Source organism: Takifugu rubripes, chromosome 20 (genome assembly GCF_901000725.2).
Source record: "Takifugu rubripes chromosome 20, fTakRub1.2, whole genome shotgun sequence".
Taxonomy (NCBI): domain Eukaryota; kingdom Metazoa; phylum Chordata; class Actinopteri; order Tetraodontiformes; family Tetraodontidae; genus Takifugu; species Takifugu rubripes.
In genome coordinates, this window is record NC_042304.1 from 3346531 (window position 1) to 3364946 (window position 18416).

General features: G+C 40.0%; 1 protein-coding gene across 4 annotated transcripts; it reads left to right on the forward strand.

The window, feature by feature from the left end:
- The first annotated feature begins 1801 nt into the window (after nt 1–1801).
- On the forward strand, nt 1802–18355 carry btbd8 (BTB domain containing 8). Of its 4 annotated transcripts, XM_029828010.1 has the most exons (20): nt 1802–2009; nt 2500–2626; nt 3547–3726; nt 4315–4439; nt 4884–4998; nt 5529–5618; nt 5897–5977; nt 6089–6185; nt 6462–6550; nt 7137–7239; nt 7618–7800; nt 8273–8443; nt 9555–9684; nt 10576–10637; nt 11206–11716; nt 11919–12006; nt 12966–13087; nt 13190–14734; nt 14813–15064; nt 17495–18355. In XM_029828010.1, exons 2-20 carry the CDS (start codon nt 2523–2525, stop codon nt 17992–17994), a joined length of 4548 nt encoding a protein of 1515 aa, XP_029683870.1. In that variant the 5' UTR covers nt 1802–2009; nt 2500–2522; the 3' UTR covers nt 17995–18355. The 4 variants fall into 4 exon arrangements, with proteins under 4 accessions (XP_029683870.1, XP_029683869.1, XP_029683871.1 ...); XM_029828009.1 differs by having other exon boundaries at nt 1803–2009; nt 13190–15064; XM_029828011.1 differs by lacking the exon at nt 1802–2009 and having other exon boundaries at nt 2501–2641; nt 13190–15064.
- Nucleotides 18356–18416: the final 61 nt, after the last annotated feature.

An 18416-nucleotide genomic window follows, 5' to 3' on the forward strand; every position in this document is an offset into this window, starting at 1 on the left:
TTGCTTGTTGGGGGTCAGGCCCTGGGATTCTGGATTATTTCCAGAGTGCTGTTTTTATGCACAGCAACATTTTATTCTATCGCTAATACAAGCTTGGGGAATTTTTTTCCATGTTTCTAACACTAACCCATAAGATCAACCTTCAGGAAACCCCTTTTCATCCGATTAAATCCTGTTGATGTGAGGTTTCTGAATAATAAAGCTAAATAACATTTCCTCTGCTAAACTGTCACTGCAACAACATGAATCCTGCAAAATGTCTTCAAATTTCCTTCTCGTTAATTCAGAAAAAGCTGAGGTCATGGTGTTTGGTCCTGAACCTCTCAGGGATAGATTAGATCACATGATCACTCTAGATGGTATCTTCCTAGCATCTAGTCTCTCTGTGAGGAATCTTGGAGTAACCTTTGACCAAAATCTGTCCTTTAACTCACACATTAAAACAGTCTTTAGAAGTGTCTTTTTTCACCTGAGGAACACCACAAAGATCAGGAAGCTACTGACCCACCATGATGCTGAAAAGTTAGTCCATGCATTTGTTACTTCCAGGCTGGACTATTGTAATTCTTTATTATCAGGGTGTCCAAACAACTCTTTAAGAAGCCTCCAGGTGATCGAAAATACTGCAGCCAGAGTTCTGACAGGTATTGACAAAAGAGATCACATAACTCCTGTGCTGGCATCTCTTCATTGGCTGCCCGTTAAATTTAGAATAATTTCTAAAACCCTTCTTTTGACCTATAAGGTCCTCAGAGGCCCAACTCCATCCTACCTGGAGGAGCTCATGACACCTTACCAGCCCAATAGATTGCTCCACTCTCAGAATGCTGGTCTACTTGTGGTCCCCCAGAGTCTTTAGAGGGGGGGGGGGGGGGCGAGCATTTAGCTACCAGTCCCCCTGCTGTGGAACCAGCTCCCTGTCCAGTTACTATCCTAGACGGACAAATTATCATACTTAGGGGGTCGTCTAATTATTAGGTTAACATCTTAGTTATGCTGCTATAGGCCGAGGCTGCCGGGGTCAGCAGGGGTGCTCATTACGTCGATCGCAATCTACCGGTCAATCGCAGAGGTAGTAGTGGTCGATCGCGGCGTGACATTAAAAAATATCAGCCTATCATTCATCCCGTCACTTGATTGATATACATGGCAGCCAGTTAGGTGACACCTTAATTTGACATTCAGGTGACCAATCAAGCGCAAACAACAGCGCTAAGTGCAGCAGAACTTACGATGTCAGCCTATCATCAATCCCGTTACTTGATTGACATACAGGGCAACCAGTCAGATGACAACTGAATTTTGACCTTTAGGTCACCGCTCATGTGCAAACAATGGCACTAAGCTATTCAGTGAATTACCTATGATTTTAAGCCAATTAGTTAATTATGTGTTTTTTGCAATATTGGCTCATTCGGTTATGCAGGGTACATCAACATACATTGTACATACAAAGAATCCACAATACATTTGAAAATGATTAGATGTTTTGCATTTTTGTGGTGGGTAGATCATTTTGACTGTAGCTTGCATGCTGAAAAAATGCACAGATTTGTATTGAACAATATGGATTCATGTAGTTATGCGAGGTACTCCAACATATATGGATCATATAAATAATTCCCAATATATTTATGAATAAAGGTATGTTTTGCAAATTTATAGTAGGTAGATCCTCTTGACTTGGTCATTTGAAAAGTAGCTCGCAAGCTGTAAAAGTGTGGGAACCCCTACGTCATCTTTGGCGGCGATACATACGTAGTTACTCTGCGCCGCCATCGTGTTGACTTCCGGGCTGTGACGTTGTGACCTGTCTTTGCCAATTTTGCAAACCATGCGTTGTGGGTGTATACCCGCTATGTCAACAACAGTGGTTAGTGGGTCATCTTGTTTACGAGGATGCTTCTGAAAGACCCTTATAATGGCCGCTAGATTGTGTCTTTAGTTACGTATCAGCGACATGATTTTCATCACACACGGAACGGTCAACGGTCAGAAAGGAAACTAAGGTATTATTGTTCATTGGTAATTTTAGCTAACGTTAGCATGCTAGCCGCTATTTTTTTTTTTTTTTTTTAAAGAGTAGCATAAGGGAGCGAGAGAACAGATACATTTGTTTGCGTTGATTTTTGAACAAATTGCATATATTTCTACCTTTAGCCAGGTTTGGTTTTGAGTCATTAAATGATCAATAAATAAAGAGAAGCGCTTGTGTGTAATATTAGAAATAGAATGAATCAATCATTCATTAGTAGTTTCGGTTTTACAGTAAAAATATTTTCTCTGTAGCATAACGGCAAATTTGTGTCATCGCATGTTTTAAGTTTCTTGAAAAGCGCTCCTATTTGAAAAATAGTGTCAAGTAAATAAAAATTAAGTATTTAGAGTCTAACCTGTCAAAATGGTAAAACTGATAGTGTTGAACCAGTTTAAGCTTGAATGCATTTTATGCTCATATTAAATGCTTGACACATCAAAATCCTTGATTCTTCTTCACAGGCTGACAAAATAAAATAAAAACCATGATCACCACGGATGCCACTAGAGAGTTCCAGGCCAAAGAGCGCAGACACAAAGATCAGCTCAAGAAATGCCTGGCATCTGCTTTGTCTGCAGACTTAAACAAGTAAGACTTGTGAGGGTAAATACTCAATTACACAAACATGTTACCTGTCTTCTTCAATACAGAAGTCTGAGCAGTTTTAAAGCTGTGATGTGTGATTTTCTTTTTTAAAATGCCATCTATGTAGATGTGTTGCTGAAGGCTTTGCTCCTCATTTTTTCAGTGAAAAAATTGAGACAACCTGACATCCAACCAGTTGCTAAATTGATGCTTTGCTCATTTTGCCGATTATTGTGCACAATAACATATTTGGTTTATTCCAGAGACTAAAATTCTGTCTCGGACTCCACCAATTTAAAAGCAATGCTACCAAATATTAACCGGGAGTATTTTAACCTATGAGTCACTAAGAAATAAAAGGTCACAAACGTTGGGAAGAAATTACTACAAATAAAGCCTGTGACTGACTCCAGTACGGGGTACACAGTTTTTAAAAGATGCAGATACAGAGTTATTATCTAAAGTGTGATACATTCAACATCGGCACATGACAATCACTGTCTCTGGTGACGGATATGAGGAGGTCACCAAGTTTGAGTTTTGATTCCTCTAGTCGCACGTTTCACCCCTCCGTTAGCCCACTGTTCACTGGTTCACTGTTGAGGAAGTAGTACCATTCCAACACTTAAACTGCCCTGGAACTGACTGATCTGGGTCACCTAGATCACTCATTGAAGCTTAATAGTTGAGAAGAAGAAATGTGCCTTAGGACTGCGCCGAGTTTTACAGGAGTAGAAGAAGTAGGCCAATCTCACTTTCTCAATCTCATAACAAATCAGTTTGCCGTGCATTCATTTTTGTTGTATCCTTGGTAAAACTGTAATTCCAATAGCCCTCATAACATCATTCTTATTCACCTTAAATATTTTAGTTTGAAGTAAGTTGCTGGCTTTGATGAAATTTGATCATCTGGTCATCTCCAGGTTGCTGCACGAGGAACTGGAGGCTGATGTTTCCCTATATGCAGCCTCTGGTTCACTCCGAGCACACAGAGCAATACTGCTGGCCAGAATTCCTCATCTTCTTCATGGAGAGAAGCACAAAAATCCCATCATCATCCATCTGCCTGACTATGAGCTGCCTAACCTAAAAGATTTCCTCAGGTAGGCAGTGGGTTTACACCTATGGCGACGGGCAGCTTAATAAACATATAACATCTGTATGACTACATTTTTACTTCCTTGGGATGTTATTGATCTTTTATAGTTTTGTATTTCACTGGTTGTCCCACAGGTGGCGCCAATCTCGGGCTTTGTAATTGTGTATATTGGCTTGTTTTCTGTTTTCCGAGAATCACAAGTGCTTCAACAGTTAAATAAATTATGCACAATAGATTCATATGTAATTAATCATATTTTGGTGGCTGCTATGCAGTTTTGATCAGAACTTTAGATGATTAGCTTTTGTTCTTGATTGAAATGCCATGCATCTAAAATTTATCACCACATCTCTAAATAGCTGACCTGCATCGCTTAGGATTTACATAACATTAATCAGTCTTTTCAGTAATGCTTACTGTAAATAGTGTCAATCCCGATAATGTATTGTTACAAGCAGCCTGGCTTTATTTTTAATTTTCTAAAATATATATATATATATTTCAGAGGGAATACAGAAAGTGTTGCAGTCAAAGTTGCCATAGTGCATTTCTCCTGGCTTTAATTAACACCTAGATTTGTCTGTCCCTTCAGGCAAATCTACACTGCAAACCAGAGAATGCGGTCAGCTGAAATAACCCCACACATTGATGGCGAAGTGTCACATTGTAACACATCTCTTCATAACCCAGTAGATCCCCATAGTTCTACTGACTCAGGTAAACAGAACAACATGCTTTTCCAGAAGGTTTATTTAAGGTAACGTGTCCACTCAGCAGAACCCTCCCTCTCCTTTCTTCACATCATGTTATCTCAACTATAATCCACTTAAGAGCTAATCTCATTTGTGTCCTCATTGTCTCTACTGAAGCTTGGCTATGGTCTGGATAATGTATCATTAACAGTTGCTTTAATGAAAATCTCTTTTTACTGTATTTTTAGTCCGACAGTTCTATTACATAGCCACTGATTTATGGATGAATGCACCCACTGCTAAATGTACCCAAAACATAACTATTGTATTTTTAATTATAACATAAGCCTTTAAAATGTAACAATCATTAACATATGTTGAATGGCTTTGACAGAACCATAGACTCATAAGATACACATAATTTAAGAGTGTCTAATCTTGTCTTCCCTCATGTCCATCTTCATTTCAGACACTGTCGTTGAACCAGCCTCAGGCCTTGGAGCTGACCTGCTGGATCTTTACCGGAGAGGCGAGCAGTGTGACATCACAGTCCAAGTGGCTGAGCAGCACTTTTCCTGCCACAGGTAGTGTTTTTTTCAAGCCACTGTCACAAGACACAAGTCATTTAGGAGATATGCAATAATACTGAGCTTCCAGCTTGAATGTTGACTGTTTCCAGCAGTGGGTAGTCTTTCATTAAGAGGTTGTAAAGTAGTAGGGGCAGTTGGTATCCATGGAAACAAACCAGGTAATGAGACCTTGTATTGTGTAAGAGCTGCCTGTAAATCTACAGTGTCTGAACCAGACAGTTCCAAAATGTTTCCTTTTAATTAAATAAAAATGCTTTTCTGATCTGTTACAAGAAATTGCTTAGCACAGTCAGCTAAAAAGGCATAAAGCTGAGTGACACCGAAGCATTAAAAAAATTCTTCCATTTAAATGGACATTCTCCATGACGTATGAAGTAAATTGTATAATTCCTTATTTTAAATGGGGTCAGTTCATTTATAAGCATAAATTTGCAGTAGACTTAGAAGATTAATTAAACTCATTTAAATTCCCAAAACATAAAATAGAGATGAGTCAGGGTTGCTTTTTTTTCTCTGATTTCTAGGGCAATTCTCTGTGCACGGTCTCAGTACTTTCGTGCCATGCTGAGTGGGAGTTGGATGGAGAGCTCCAGACAGTGTATCACTCTGCAAGGGTAAGACTGGTACATCAGCACAAGCATTAATGAGAAGGTCAATAACATCAGCCTTTTTGCATCTTATTCATAAATAATACAGCTATTCTTATTGATACAGACATACATTTTTATTTGCCTTTTAAAATCCCTGTGCACCGCCACGCATAACTTATTTCTGCTGACAGTTGATTCATTTAGATTTCAAATAAGTAAGGCTACTATGGAACATTTGACAGAAATTTCTGCCTTTGCCTGATTGAGGCCCAAAAAAACAATAGTTCTTTTAAATGTTCCAGTTTAGGACCTGATGAGATGGAGATTCTGCTTCAGTTCATGTATGGGGCCATTGTGGATCTACCACCTGGAGCTAATGCTGGGTACTGTAATTAAGTTATATTATTTTTTAAATTTAGTTTTTTTTAATATGATTTAAAATATCTACAAAAAAACTAGTATGACCTGTTCTTTTTTCTCTTTTTGTCTCTCAGTCAGGTGGTTTTAGCAGCAGATATGCTCGGCTTGGACGGTCTCAAAGATGTTGCAGAGATGGTTCTGACCAGAGACTACTGCCGTTTCTTTCCCAAGGTCTCAGGGATTACTAGCACAAACTAATATAGATCCTTCCATTTTAGAATGATTGTGTTCAGATTTAGTCTACATTTATCAACTCTTCTGTTTTAGATTATGTATTAAGCCTTATTATACTTACATGTATTTCCGGACATGCTTTTATCTTCATCTCCAGTCAGTTATGGATTTTTGTCAGTAATGTTATTGTTCATTCAACAATTTCTGTACCTGCTGTTTTGTATTTTGTACCCCCAGTTTTATTCTAATGCCTGTGTTATTTTCTTTTTGCAGCCAGTTGACGGAGTTCAGCGAACAATTCTTGAGTGTCTTTCACTCACTCATGCCTTAGGCCTTCATAACCTCCATACGCTGTGCAAGAGGTGAGGATTTCAACTTGATCTTAATTTAATTTATTGTAAACTATAATATCATTATCAATAGAAATGTAACATAGCTCATCAATGGTCATTCCAGGGAAAATTGCATCCGCATTTTGTTGGATTTGGTTTGGGTCTAGTTGTTTAATGTGGTTTACGGTAATAATCCTTAACATTCTTTATAGGGAAATATTTCTATACACTTTACATTTGTTACTCTTGAGACAAAGTTGTTTGTTGTCTTATTCATTACTCAGTAAGAATAAATCATTAAAAAACATATTTGAATATAATCTGCTGCATTTAGTTTTTCTGACTTGCCAACTCAGGCCCAGAACTTAGTTTTAACTTAAATGTGTGGATGCCATTATTCATTATCTTTTGTGTCGCAAATATGTGAAGAAATTAAGGTTTTTCCAATTGTGTCTGTTTGAAGCAAATATAAATAGCATATCTTTATATTGCTCGATGCCAAACCTATTTTTTAAATTCCTTCAATTCCTTTTGTTTTTTGGTGTCTGCGTGACACGTAATTAAGTAAAATTTCTCTGATGTTAGTGTGCCCTGATCAAATGATACATATTTTCAGGTGGGTTGCTGATCATTTTGTGAAAAGCTGGCGCGAGAGGAACTTCTCCCTATTGTCCCCTGAGCTCCAAAAAGCATGTTTAATGGCTGTATGTGAAAACATGGTGAGCTCCTCTTTTTGCACAGTCATCAGCCAATCTGTGTTTATATAATTGCACAAATGTCATCAACCCATTGTACAGTGTTTTCCACAGGAAGTAAAGTCAAATATGATCTAATTCAGCATGTGCTTTATTAAATTCTCAGTTATTTAAGACAGACCATTTCAGGAATGGGATGTGGTCGTGAACAGATGGAGAGTGACCAAGCCTTGTAATTGATAATGTAATCTTGAGTCTGCCTCTCATCACTACCCACCCACTAGGTGGTCCATATTAAGATGAATGTGATGTTGTTGGCTGTGTCCATGAAACAGTTCACAATTCCGTGAGTGATTTGGGGGCAATAATCATAGAAGGGTTTCTTTGGTTGATTCCATTTAGACCGTGTACAATGCTGTTACCATGCTCTGTGGCACGGAGCAGTTGATTGGCAGTCTCCCAGAAGTCAAGTGGGCACAACAGGTGAAGCATTTGTCTGCAGAACTACAGGAGGAGAGTCTCCGAATCATAGTTCAGCATCTGCCCCAAGTCATCTGCACGCAAGCATTCCAGGACCTTCGCAAGGTAAGGAAGCACTATGGCAGCACTAGTGCACATTACCTGAAATGTCTTAAGGTTATTAGGCAAATATTATCCATCAGATTTTGTTGTGTCTAAGCAGCAGCTTCTTATGCTGGCTTCATGGGAAATTATCAGGAAAAGGGGGGTAGAACAACTGGTCTTCCTGTGGTGCTGGCATGACGATGTATTAATGAATGTAATTAGAGCTCATGAATGCACATGCGCATCTTTGGATGGAGAAGTTAAATACAGGTTAGTTTGTGTGGACTGTAAATTACTGTCTTCATTGCAGTGTTAATCTCATCCTATCAGAACAACATAATTTGAGAAAGAGGAGCAACCAATAGTTTTTCCATTTTTAAACAAGTTGAGTATCTGTCATAAACCAGACAGTATTCAATTATACTCTGATGCCCTTTGGAGATAGACTCAGTGTTACTCTGGGTTTCTGTGATTTTCTCACTATTAAATACAGAGGGAAGAGTTCACCAGTGAGCCTGCATTGCTGAAAAAATTGTGCTCAGCCATCCGGGAAGGTGTGACTGTGGACAACTCTTGTGATCTTTTCACTGCCGTAAACCATCTGTATGGAAACGATATAGAAGAATATTATCCACTGGAAGAGGAAGGAATAAAATTTGAAGAGGTACAGAGAAGCGGTTTCCTATTATTGGGTCATTTTTCCTTACTAAAATAATATTAGGGTGTGTGTGTACTCAGTGTAATTACAGTGGTGTGGTTTCATAGTCAAGTGATGTTCATGAGAGTGATCATCATCATTATAAAACAGGAATCTGGGTCATGGTCTGGTCAGGACCAAAATATTTATCTTACTACTGAAGTGGGGATAATTTGGAAAGGGAAGATATTTTTTCTGGTTGTCATGACTTTAAAGGTTAAGGCTTGAAAGGTCAGGGTGAGAGGCTAAAAAAGTGCTCTGTCTCACCACGCTAGAATTACAAGGATGTGCAGATTGGAAGACTTTTAAACAGCTGTAAAATGTATGCATATATTTATATAGAATTGCTATACAATTACAGTTAGCGTCTCAAAAGATTTGGTTGTTGTTTGCTGTTTCTTAGATAAGCATAAGTTAATGGTGAGTATTTCATTGCTGCCATTCTATATATTGCTGATTATTGAGTTAATAGTCAATATGTCCCTGTCTTATATGTCTTGGTTTTTAAATGAATGCTAAAATCCATTTATTCCTCTTGAATAAATATATATATATATATATGCTCGTCATAAAGAGTGGGATTACAAACATTCGTGAGAAGGCAGATTATGTTGTGGAATGATGTTCAGCATTAAATGGCCCAGCTGTACAACTTAATAGCACATGACCCCTGGAAATGGTGTAGTCTATGGCAGAATGGATTAAGCTGAGCAACACAGTGATGTGTGCCAGCGACCCTGTTTGCATGTTGATGAGTTGTGTGCAGTTAAAACAGCGGAGAAGGTAGAGCAAGCTCCTCCCCACCTCCTAGCCCTGTTTGTATAATCAGGCGTGGAAACTGGAGTATGGGCAGCAGCCACTGACATCACTGATGTCGCTCAGGGGAGCCGAAGTGAATTCTGCAACGGAGACAGCGAAGCAGGAGGGAGGGGAGCCAAGAAACGGAGGGAAGGTGGGAGGGGTATTTGTTGCCATGGCGAAAGGTCCTTTAAGCAGCTGCTGATTCGCTTGTGCTGTAGCGCACCCCTTTCCATTCTTCCTCCTCCCCCCCTCTTTTTCTCATCTGTGTTCCTGCCAGCCATTCAGACAAGAGATTTGTACACTGCGTGGTTGGCTGTGGACCTTTCTGCTTCAGAGCTTTTACGCCATCCGCCACACACAGGGATGGGAGACCTTGTCTTCCAAACACAGGGAGAGGATTCTTGCAGGTAAGGAAAGGAAACCTTTGTTCTTCACACAATGGAGTTCTGCGCTGTGGTTTTTGTGAATGCTTTTCCTCCCTAACCCATTCTAGCACACAGGCTGTGGCTCTGCATCATTACAGGGGAACTGAAGACCACAGGAAATATCATTATGTTTCATGCTTGTGCTCATTCTGCAGTTGTCTGACCGCCTCTAACTACTTTCTAATACATAGTCAGTGCTCCAACTATAGATGTTTGCTTGATTTGAGGTTTTGACTAGTCTTTCCCACTTGAGTGGATGCTGACATAGTGACTGCAGCAGACTTGTCATGCCATGCTTGCCCAAATGGATGGGAGTGGAATACAGGATTCCCGTCTTCGTACGTTTCATAATACCAATATTACAGTTATTATTATTGCATCAATCTGTAGAAATGCAATGCAAATATTGTTAAATGCAGTCGCGATCTGTATGTATTTTTTACTGGAGTATTTCTTAAATTGCAATTAGACATCAGATCTCCAGTCAATTTTACATTACTGCCTTCTGCTATAATACAGCACACGACAGCACTTTAATGTGCGTCTTTATATAATGCAGAGTTTACTTTGCAGACTGGAGCGCCCCTTGCCAAATATGGCTGTATGAATAATCATTTGATTCTTATGTTTGTTTCAGGGTGGTAAACCACTGAAGCATAATGTATGGAAAGAGAATTTTCAAATGAAATATTATTTCCCCTTGTGTGTAATGGAAGACTTAGGAGGCTGGGAGTAAATTCTACTTATATTATTAATAATAATTTGATTACCGTACTTTTTTTCATATTCAAATTACCGTTTTTTGTAGAGCGGTTTACTGTTTTTGTGTTTTCTTTAACAACTTGGTGAGTCGCTTTTGTCCTATATTGACAGATGCTATTGATAAAGGGGACAATCGAAGACTCTGTAAAAAGCCTGTATTCACTAGCTCTCAGGTAATACTGTTTTAAAGTAACCAACAAACATTTGTTCTTTTATAATAAGAATAGTTACTGATGTGGTCATCTTACAGGTTTGCCTAATTTCAGCAACATCCATGTTGGATTATGTTGTCTGTGACTGATAACAGTTCAGATGCCATATGTCATAATAATCCCACCCTCACAGTGTATGAAAGCAGCAAGAGAAAATATGAAAGATAAACCTGGGTGAACTGAACCAGAAAGGGATCACTGAGAGGTTTGCTATTTGTTGTTTAGACTACTGAGACTGCCAACACACTTTAAGGGAGTAGTTTGTGGCAGTAAAACAATAATCTTTGAATATCTCCATGCTTTTTATCTTCATATAAAGTTTAATGATGCACTTTATTGAATTAATTTTCCTTATAACGCAAAAGATCCCATTTTAAAAAACCTCTCAAAATGAAATAAATTGGTACAATGTTTGCTCTAAAGCTTGAAATAGGAAATCAAATTAAAACAACAGCAAATTGTTTATTGTTTAACTTTTCATATGTCTCATTTTTCTGATTTGTATGGTTATTTTTTTTCCCCTCTGCAGTCAAAAAATACAAAATGCTTTTCAGCCGCACCTGAAAGCCCTACTGTAAACAGGACCAAAAGAGTGTCTGAAAACAAAAGGTCACATTCACCATCAGCCATGAAGTCTGATGGAATTGGAGCTGCTAACAAACCAGGAGACAGTCCCTCATCTAAAGCAAAGAATGCGAAGAAACCAGGAGATCGGAGTGCAGCACCAAAAGTAAAGGCACCATCAGCTGCCACACCGGTGGTTAATGGCACAGGGACTGCAGGGGCCAGACGAGGTGCTGCCACTGGTGCCTCCAATGTCCCCAGAAGCTCTCATGGGGCTAAAGACCAAGAAAAGAAGCCGAACCTGGGGGCACGGCCAAAAACATCTCCCCCAAGCTGCACAACTTCGTCAGTCACGAGGTCTCCAAAGAGCTCAGCAGAAAAAAATGGGTTTATTCATGCTCAGTCTGGTGCTACATCAGCATCTGGAAGCTCCTCGCCAGAGAACGGTGCCATCAGCAGTCCTCGTAATGATCCAGGTTTGCGGTCTATTTACTTCCTTGCATTTCATTATTGTGGTTGAGTCACTTAGAATGTAGGACATCCCTTTTGACTGCAGGCACAGTAGTGAACCTGGGATAGTAATAACTGATGAATAGTATGACTGCCTTATCGACAGTGGCGAAGTGGTTGTTTCATCTTACTGAAATTTGTGCACCTAAGACAATGTCTTTATTTTAGGTACAAAGCCCAAACGGCAGGTAAAAGTGGTTAACAAATCTGTTCTGACAAAAGCTCCTCAGAAATCAGAACAAACAAAGACCATCAGGTTAGTTTTTCATCTTTATACAGTGCTTCTTTTCTGGTGTATTCTTTAAATGTTATTCCATTACTTGGTGCCTTGAAAGGTTTCAGTTTAAAATATTGAAGATGTACTAGATGGACAAAAGCTATGAATTAACCATAAGGAAGAATGTGAAAAATGGTTGTAAATATACTTCTTTTATCTTGAGAATTATTTGGGGGAAAAGCTGCAGAATAAATACAAAATTACTTAAAGGATTCAGCATTTTATTTTTAATGATAGCTGTTCGTTGGTAGTTGCATTTTATCCTAACAGGTTAAATTAAATCTCTCTCTATAATGCATGTCTGCTACTATTGTTAGCCACTGCTGCAGCAAAACTACTGGTAGCTTTTTCCCCATGTACAGTTTAGCTGTCAGGGAGATAAAAGTTGCATTTTCTGATAAGCTTCTTATCCACGCTTCAATGGTGGTTTAAAAATAGCTATTTTACGGAAAAAAAACATCAACCAAATTCAACATATTACATCTTTGGAAAGTGAGCCTGTTACAAAACTTAGGAGGATTTTTGGATTGGCCTCATTTTCAAAGTAACAAATGCTGCAAAGTACAGTTAAAAAACGTGATGTCTGAAAATGCTCTCGGTGAGTATCTTACATTCACCCCTACTACAAACTCACTATGACTAATTTTGGGATTTGAAGCAGTGCTCTGCAGTGTCACATGTATTCTGTTTTCTGGTTTTTAACATCCCTCCTGGCAACCATTCATTAACAATCGGCTACTGTCTCAGAGGTCTGGCCTTGGCTGAAAGCTAATAACGATATAACTCCTCCTGCTGGTGTGAAATATGAACTCATGACTAACTTCTCTGTAGCTACTTATATAAATATTTTATGTTTATGTGAGTGTGCGGTAAATAATTCGGCTATTGTGGTTAAATGCATTTGAGGAGACATTTTTATTCTTTGTTTTGTGTCACAGTTCAACCAAATCAAGTGTCAGAGAAAGTGGTAAGTCCAAACTGGGTGCAGCAGAGAAAGTGTCTACAGTGGCTACAGCAGCAAGAGCAGACAATAAGGGAAAAGGAACACCAGACCATCTTGGTAAGCTACTCAAATGGTACAGATATTTGCTTGTGTGTATTACTTACATACTTTAAAAAATAGAAAATATAACATTGATGTGATCTTTTATATTTAATTTAGTTTCTCGACAAGGAACCACGGTGAAAAAAACAGCATCTCCCAGGAAAGAAGAACGTAAAGATGGGATAAAATCCTCTGCAACAGACAAGGTGGTCACTGAGGTTCCTAAAAAGAAGACCACCAAGCCTGTTTCAGCAGCTGTGTCCTCAGCTAAAACCAGTGGTAAACCAGTGAAAGCCTCTGCTGCGCCCACCAAGCAATCATCTACAGCAGTTTCCAAATCTGGGCATAAGCCAAAAAGCACTACTGAATTATCTATGGGGAAAGGCTCTCCAAAATCTGGTGGCAATTTGAAACCTTCAGCTTCTGCAGCTGTTGTTGCTGCTTCTACCAAGAGATCAGGGACCAAAGGAAAAGATACGTTAACTGGGAAAACGGAGTCAGTCCTAACTGTACCTACTGAAGATGATCAAGTGATCAATGAGAGTGATAGAGTAGTTCAACCTGAGCCTGTAGCAGAGCAGCAGACAATGAGCCAGGGTGGAGCAGACATGCTCAGCTTGGTGGACAAGTCAAACCCTGAGCAAGATCTCCATGAAACTGAGACACATGTGGAAAATTCTTCAGGTAATGAGCACAGAGTGACAGTGGTAAATAACATCACACCTCATACTGACCCCGTTAATATGGACCAAGAGTCTTCAGGCAGTACAGTCCCCCCTCCGTCCAGTGGACTTCAAGCTGGGGTCAGCACCCCAAATTCCCCTAGAGAAAACGGACACCCTACAGACACCCCCTGCAGCATCGGAAGCACTGATACTCCTTTAGAGGACTCCTGGAGTGGTGTCCATCATCAAGTGAGTCCGGAATCTGAGACGGGCAGCATGCACACCACCTCCTCTGATGACATCAAGCCTCGTTCGGAGGATTACGATGCGGGAGGCTCCCAAGACGACGACTGCTCCAATGACAGGGGTGTTTCCAAGTGCGGCACCATGCGCTGCCACGATTTCCTGGGACGCAGCAGCAGTGACACAAGCACCCCTGAGGAGCTGAAGTTGTATGAAAGCGGCGTGGGACTAAGAGTGGAGGTACATCTGCGTGGGCGAGAGGCAGAGACCACCAGTGAGGAAGAGGGAGTGAGACGACGCCCTTGCTCCTGGCTGCAGAGGGATGAGGCTACCAATGAGGAGGAGCACTCGGAAGTTGAGGCTACAGTGACTGTGAAGTGCACACCTGAGCAGCAGCTCTTCTCCTCATCTGAGGAAGATGATGAAGAAGAGGCCACAGAGGATGAAAAGTCTGAAGTGGAAGTGATTCCAGGTCAGACTACCCCACTGCCAACCGAGCCCGTACCCGATTTCCAGGGAATTGTCAATCTAGCTTTTGATGATGAGGCTGTGGACCAGGAGAACGAGCCGGCAGACTATCATTCCACATCCAACTTCCGTCGCTCAGTGTTGCTTTCTGTTGATGAGTGTGAGGAGCTGGGCTCAGAGGAGGCTGGCATCCAAACTCCACCTCAGCCGCCTGAGGAGACTTCCATGCCCTGTGATGTTTTTGAGTCCATCTCTGCATTCCCCACTGACCAGAACCACCTGCCAGGTCATCATAAGAATGACGACATAAAGCACAAAAAAGATGAGGAGGAACCAAAAGCAAAATCCTTTGTGTTCCTTACAGAGATCCAAGAGAGTAATGACATCCAGGACATAGGTAATGAAGGAAATCCCAGTGATCCAAGTCTAGATGCCGACACAAAAGAGGTCCCCTTTCAGGAGCGCCCTTGTCATCTGGACCTGTGGCATGCTGAGCAGTACAACAGCGGGCTGTGCAGAAATGCCACTGACAGCAAGAAAGCTGATTTGCATCTAGACCTTAGTCAGCATCAGCTTACAGGGGACTCTCCTGAACACACAGCCCCGTCTCCAGCAGGTAACGTATGACCTACAGACTCCTCCTAGACCCCAAAACCGAACCTTGTTCTCATCCCTTAACACCCTCAGTGAAGATGTAGTTTGTTCCTTTGAGATTCATTCTCCTCCCAGCCTATCCCTCTTTTAGGAAAGTGCCGCAGATTAAATCAGTTGGGTACTAACAAATTCCAATAGAATATGCTCTGAAAATATTAGATAAAATGAATTTTCACAAAAATTGATCACATAGCTAGCATATATCTGTTGTAAATTTGTAATCGGGGGACAATCGGGGAGGGGGGGTCATCATCATCATCGTCAGTGAAGAAACAACCAAGTACCTTCAGTCAGAGGCATAGAGGCCTTGCTCAGAGGATTGTATTAGTCTAAAGAAATGCCCCTTATGAGAAGACCTGTGACAGGTATATATATGCACTTTTTTGTACATAATAAGATTTTTAATTTTTAGATTTTTTTTCTTTTTAAATTATTCCATTGAATGGAATGTAAAAGTCAATGCACCTATATATCTATAGGTGACTTCTAGTTATGTTTTAAAGATAAAATACACTACTCAAGACCATATTGAGCCTCTGCAAATCCCAAATTTCCTACAAGTCTGATGTTCTGTGGTGTCCTGAAATCTTAATCAGATTTCTTTGATAACCATCTACAATCTTCCGGCTGATACTAGAATTTCATCAGTTTCTAAATCATTGATTGATGTTGATTAAAAACAACTGTACTGGGCCCAGATTAGCCTGCTCTTGCTGTCAGTCATGTTTTCTCTGCCGTTGCCACAGTGCAGAGCTGACATGACTCACAGCCTTTCTGCAGCACTAATGTTGACCATTAAAGTTCAGATTTTTTTGGGACATTTGTGTTGAGCTTATTACATTAGGCCTAGAATGATTTTAGACTTCTTAGACCTCAGTACTGCCACAGCATACATGAGCTTTACATATAAACTTTAAAGCACAGCAGTATGTAACATTTATAACATCAATATATCTTTGCCAAATTGATATTGGCTTGTGGTATCATCGCAGTCCTGATACCCACTGTAAATAATATTGTTAAAATTGGATTGTTTCTTTCAGATGAAGATGTCATTAATGAATGTCTATTCTTTTTTGCCTCCAAATCAATACTTAATATGTATTATCAAAACAGTGAATACATATCACATTTGCATTACAATCAGTGTGATGACAAGGGCATCGTGTTCACTAAACATAATAAACAGGATGAGGGATGCATTTAAAAAGAAACAAACAAAAGGAAAAAAAAATCAAGAACTACACACAGAAATGTTATCTCATCACTGTTAGTAACGTCTCAAAAATCCGTTTTATGAGTTGATGTTGAAGTGTTGCTCGTTGCATCCATAATTTTTTTTGCCAGGTAAATAACGAGCAAGTCGTGATGAATGTTTGGTATTTATTTTGCATTAACTTGTAAATATACTTGTTTTTTTCTGTTTTGTTTTTATTTAATTTAAGTTGATGATTTTTGCCCTGCACACATGCATGTTCCACAGTTGATTTGCCCCATTCCCTTATGTCACCCATCTTTCTTTTTTGTTTTTATCCGTGACCTTTTGTTATATCCAGTAGATTTGTGTCCAGATGCATAAATGTCTTCTTAGGAATCCTTTTTCTTTTTCTTTTGTCCTTTACGTTTTTGTGTAGTAGGTTACATGTGATGTATTGGTACAGCAGCTGTCATGATTCTGCCATGTCTCTCTTTTTTCACACTCCTGTTCAGAACAATTTACTCTGCATCACTGGTAACAGGGTGTCTTAAAACCAACTTAACTTAGTGGTTTTATTGTTCAGCTGCGGTCAGTCACTCCTGCCTTTACCTCTCAGAAACAGTTAAAAAGAAAAAAATGTCAAAAGAATCTGGGTGGTGGTTTGTCATGTTCTGTGTTGATTTTTAAAAAAACAAAAGAGCGCCGCTGCCTGCTTTTAAGGATTTCTGTGACAGTGTTCCACCTTTTTTCATTTGGTCTGTTTTGTTCAGACATGCAAATCAGACATTATCACTGTTACCTTCTGACAAATTCAAAGTGCACTAGTGCTGGCAATGTGTAGCACACTTTGAACAAGTGGGCAAAGAGATGCATTCAGACCACATTCCTCTTTAAGGCAGCTGTTCACCTTGCCTGAGGAAATTGAATTTTGAGGTAAATAAAATTCAATTTCCTTTTTAATCGAAATGAAAATGTACAGTAGTCTCCCCCTGCTCTCCTCACCTAACTTCACTGTTTTACTTTTTGTTTGTTTGTTTGTTCCCCCCACCACCCCCAAGTGACACAGTTGCATTAAGGAATGACTTGAGTCCGTTTTTACTGTAGCAACTCCTGAATCTCTGAAATGTATAACAAAAAAACCTCAGTTGTGAGCGAACCAGTTCATCATTTAGCAGTATTGTCAATTGTTTTTAGGAGACTATGGTCATGACAGTTTGGATCAAAGCTGCAAACGTGATCGCCGACCATCCAAAGCCCTGTCTCCTATTTACGAGGTGGATGTGGGAGAATCCTTAGAGAACTGCTCGAACAAGGACAGGAACGATAGACTGAAAGAAAATGAGGAAAAGCCCAGAGAGAACGAGGACAAAAGTCATAAGTTTGCAGAGCAGGACTGGAGTTTGCTGAGGCAGCTCCTTTCAGACCACGAGTCCAATCTGGGTGTGATAAATCCTGTGCCCGAGGAGCTCAATCTGGCCCAGTACCTTATCAAGCAAACTCTGTCCTTGTCCCGCGACTTTCTGGATTATGAAGCGATCCTGTCCCCAGAGAAAGAGAACTTCAAACGTTGGGCCGAGCTCATCTCACCTATGGAGGACTCATCTACCAGCATCACAGTTACCAGCTTCTCCCCAGAGGATGCTGCATCTCCACAGGGGGAGTGGACCATTGTGGAGCTGGAAACACATCACTGAGTCCACAAGCGTGAGCTTTCCATGCTGCCGATGTATTCTCTGTAAGCATTGCTAAATCAAGTTGGGCTTATTTTATAAGAATTGTTCTATTGTGTTCCCTTTTATCCTATAGTCTGAAAGAACTCCAGACTTGGGAGCAGCTTCCTTATTACGCTCTCCGTACTGTTTGACAGATGGGCTGTTGTGCATGCAGACATTTTTGTATGTTTGACATTCTAGGAACTTAAAAAGTAAGAAAAAATTCATTTCCTTCTTGTGACAGTCTAACAATAAAAATGTTTACCAAAGTTCCTTTAATAAAGGTGATATTGGCCCCTCAGCCTGAATTTAATATCTAATAAAGAATTGTGTTTATGTGAAAGATGAGCGTTCTTTGTTGAGCCTTTGAGTGCTTTTTAGGGAACATGCAGCTCGAGCTGATA

Excerpts from the sequence above, each read along its gene's own strand:
- btbd8 (XM_029828009.1), top strand. The coding sequence starts at position 2,523 with ATGATCACCACGGATGCCACTAGAGAGTTCCAGGCCAAAGAGCGCAGA. Across the intron at positions 6,186-6,461 it reads ACTGCCGTTTCTTTCCCAAG|CCAGTTGACGGAGTTCAGCG; the intron begins GTCTCAGGGATT and ends TTCTTTTTGCAG. Across the intron at positions 9,685-10,575 it reads CAGGGAGAGGATTCTTGCAG|ATGCTATTGATAAAGGGGAC; the intron begins GTAAGGAAAGGA and ends CTATATTGACAG.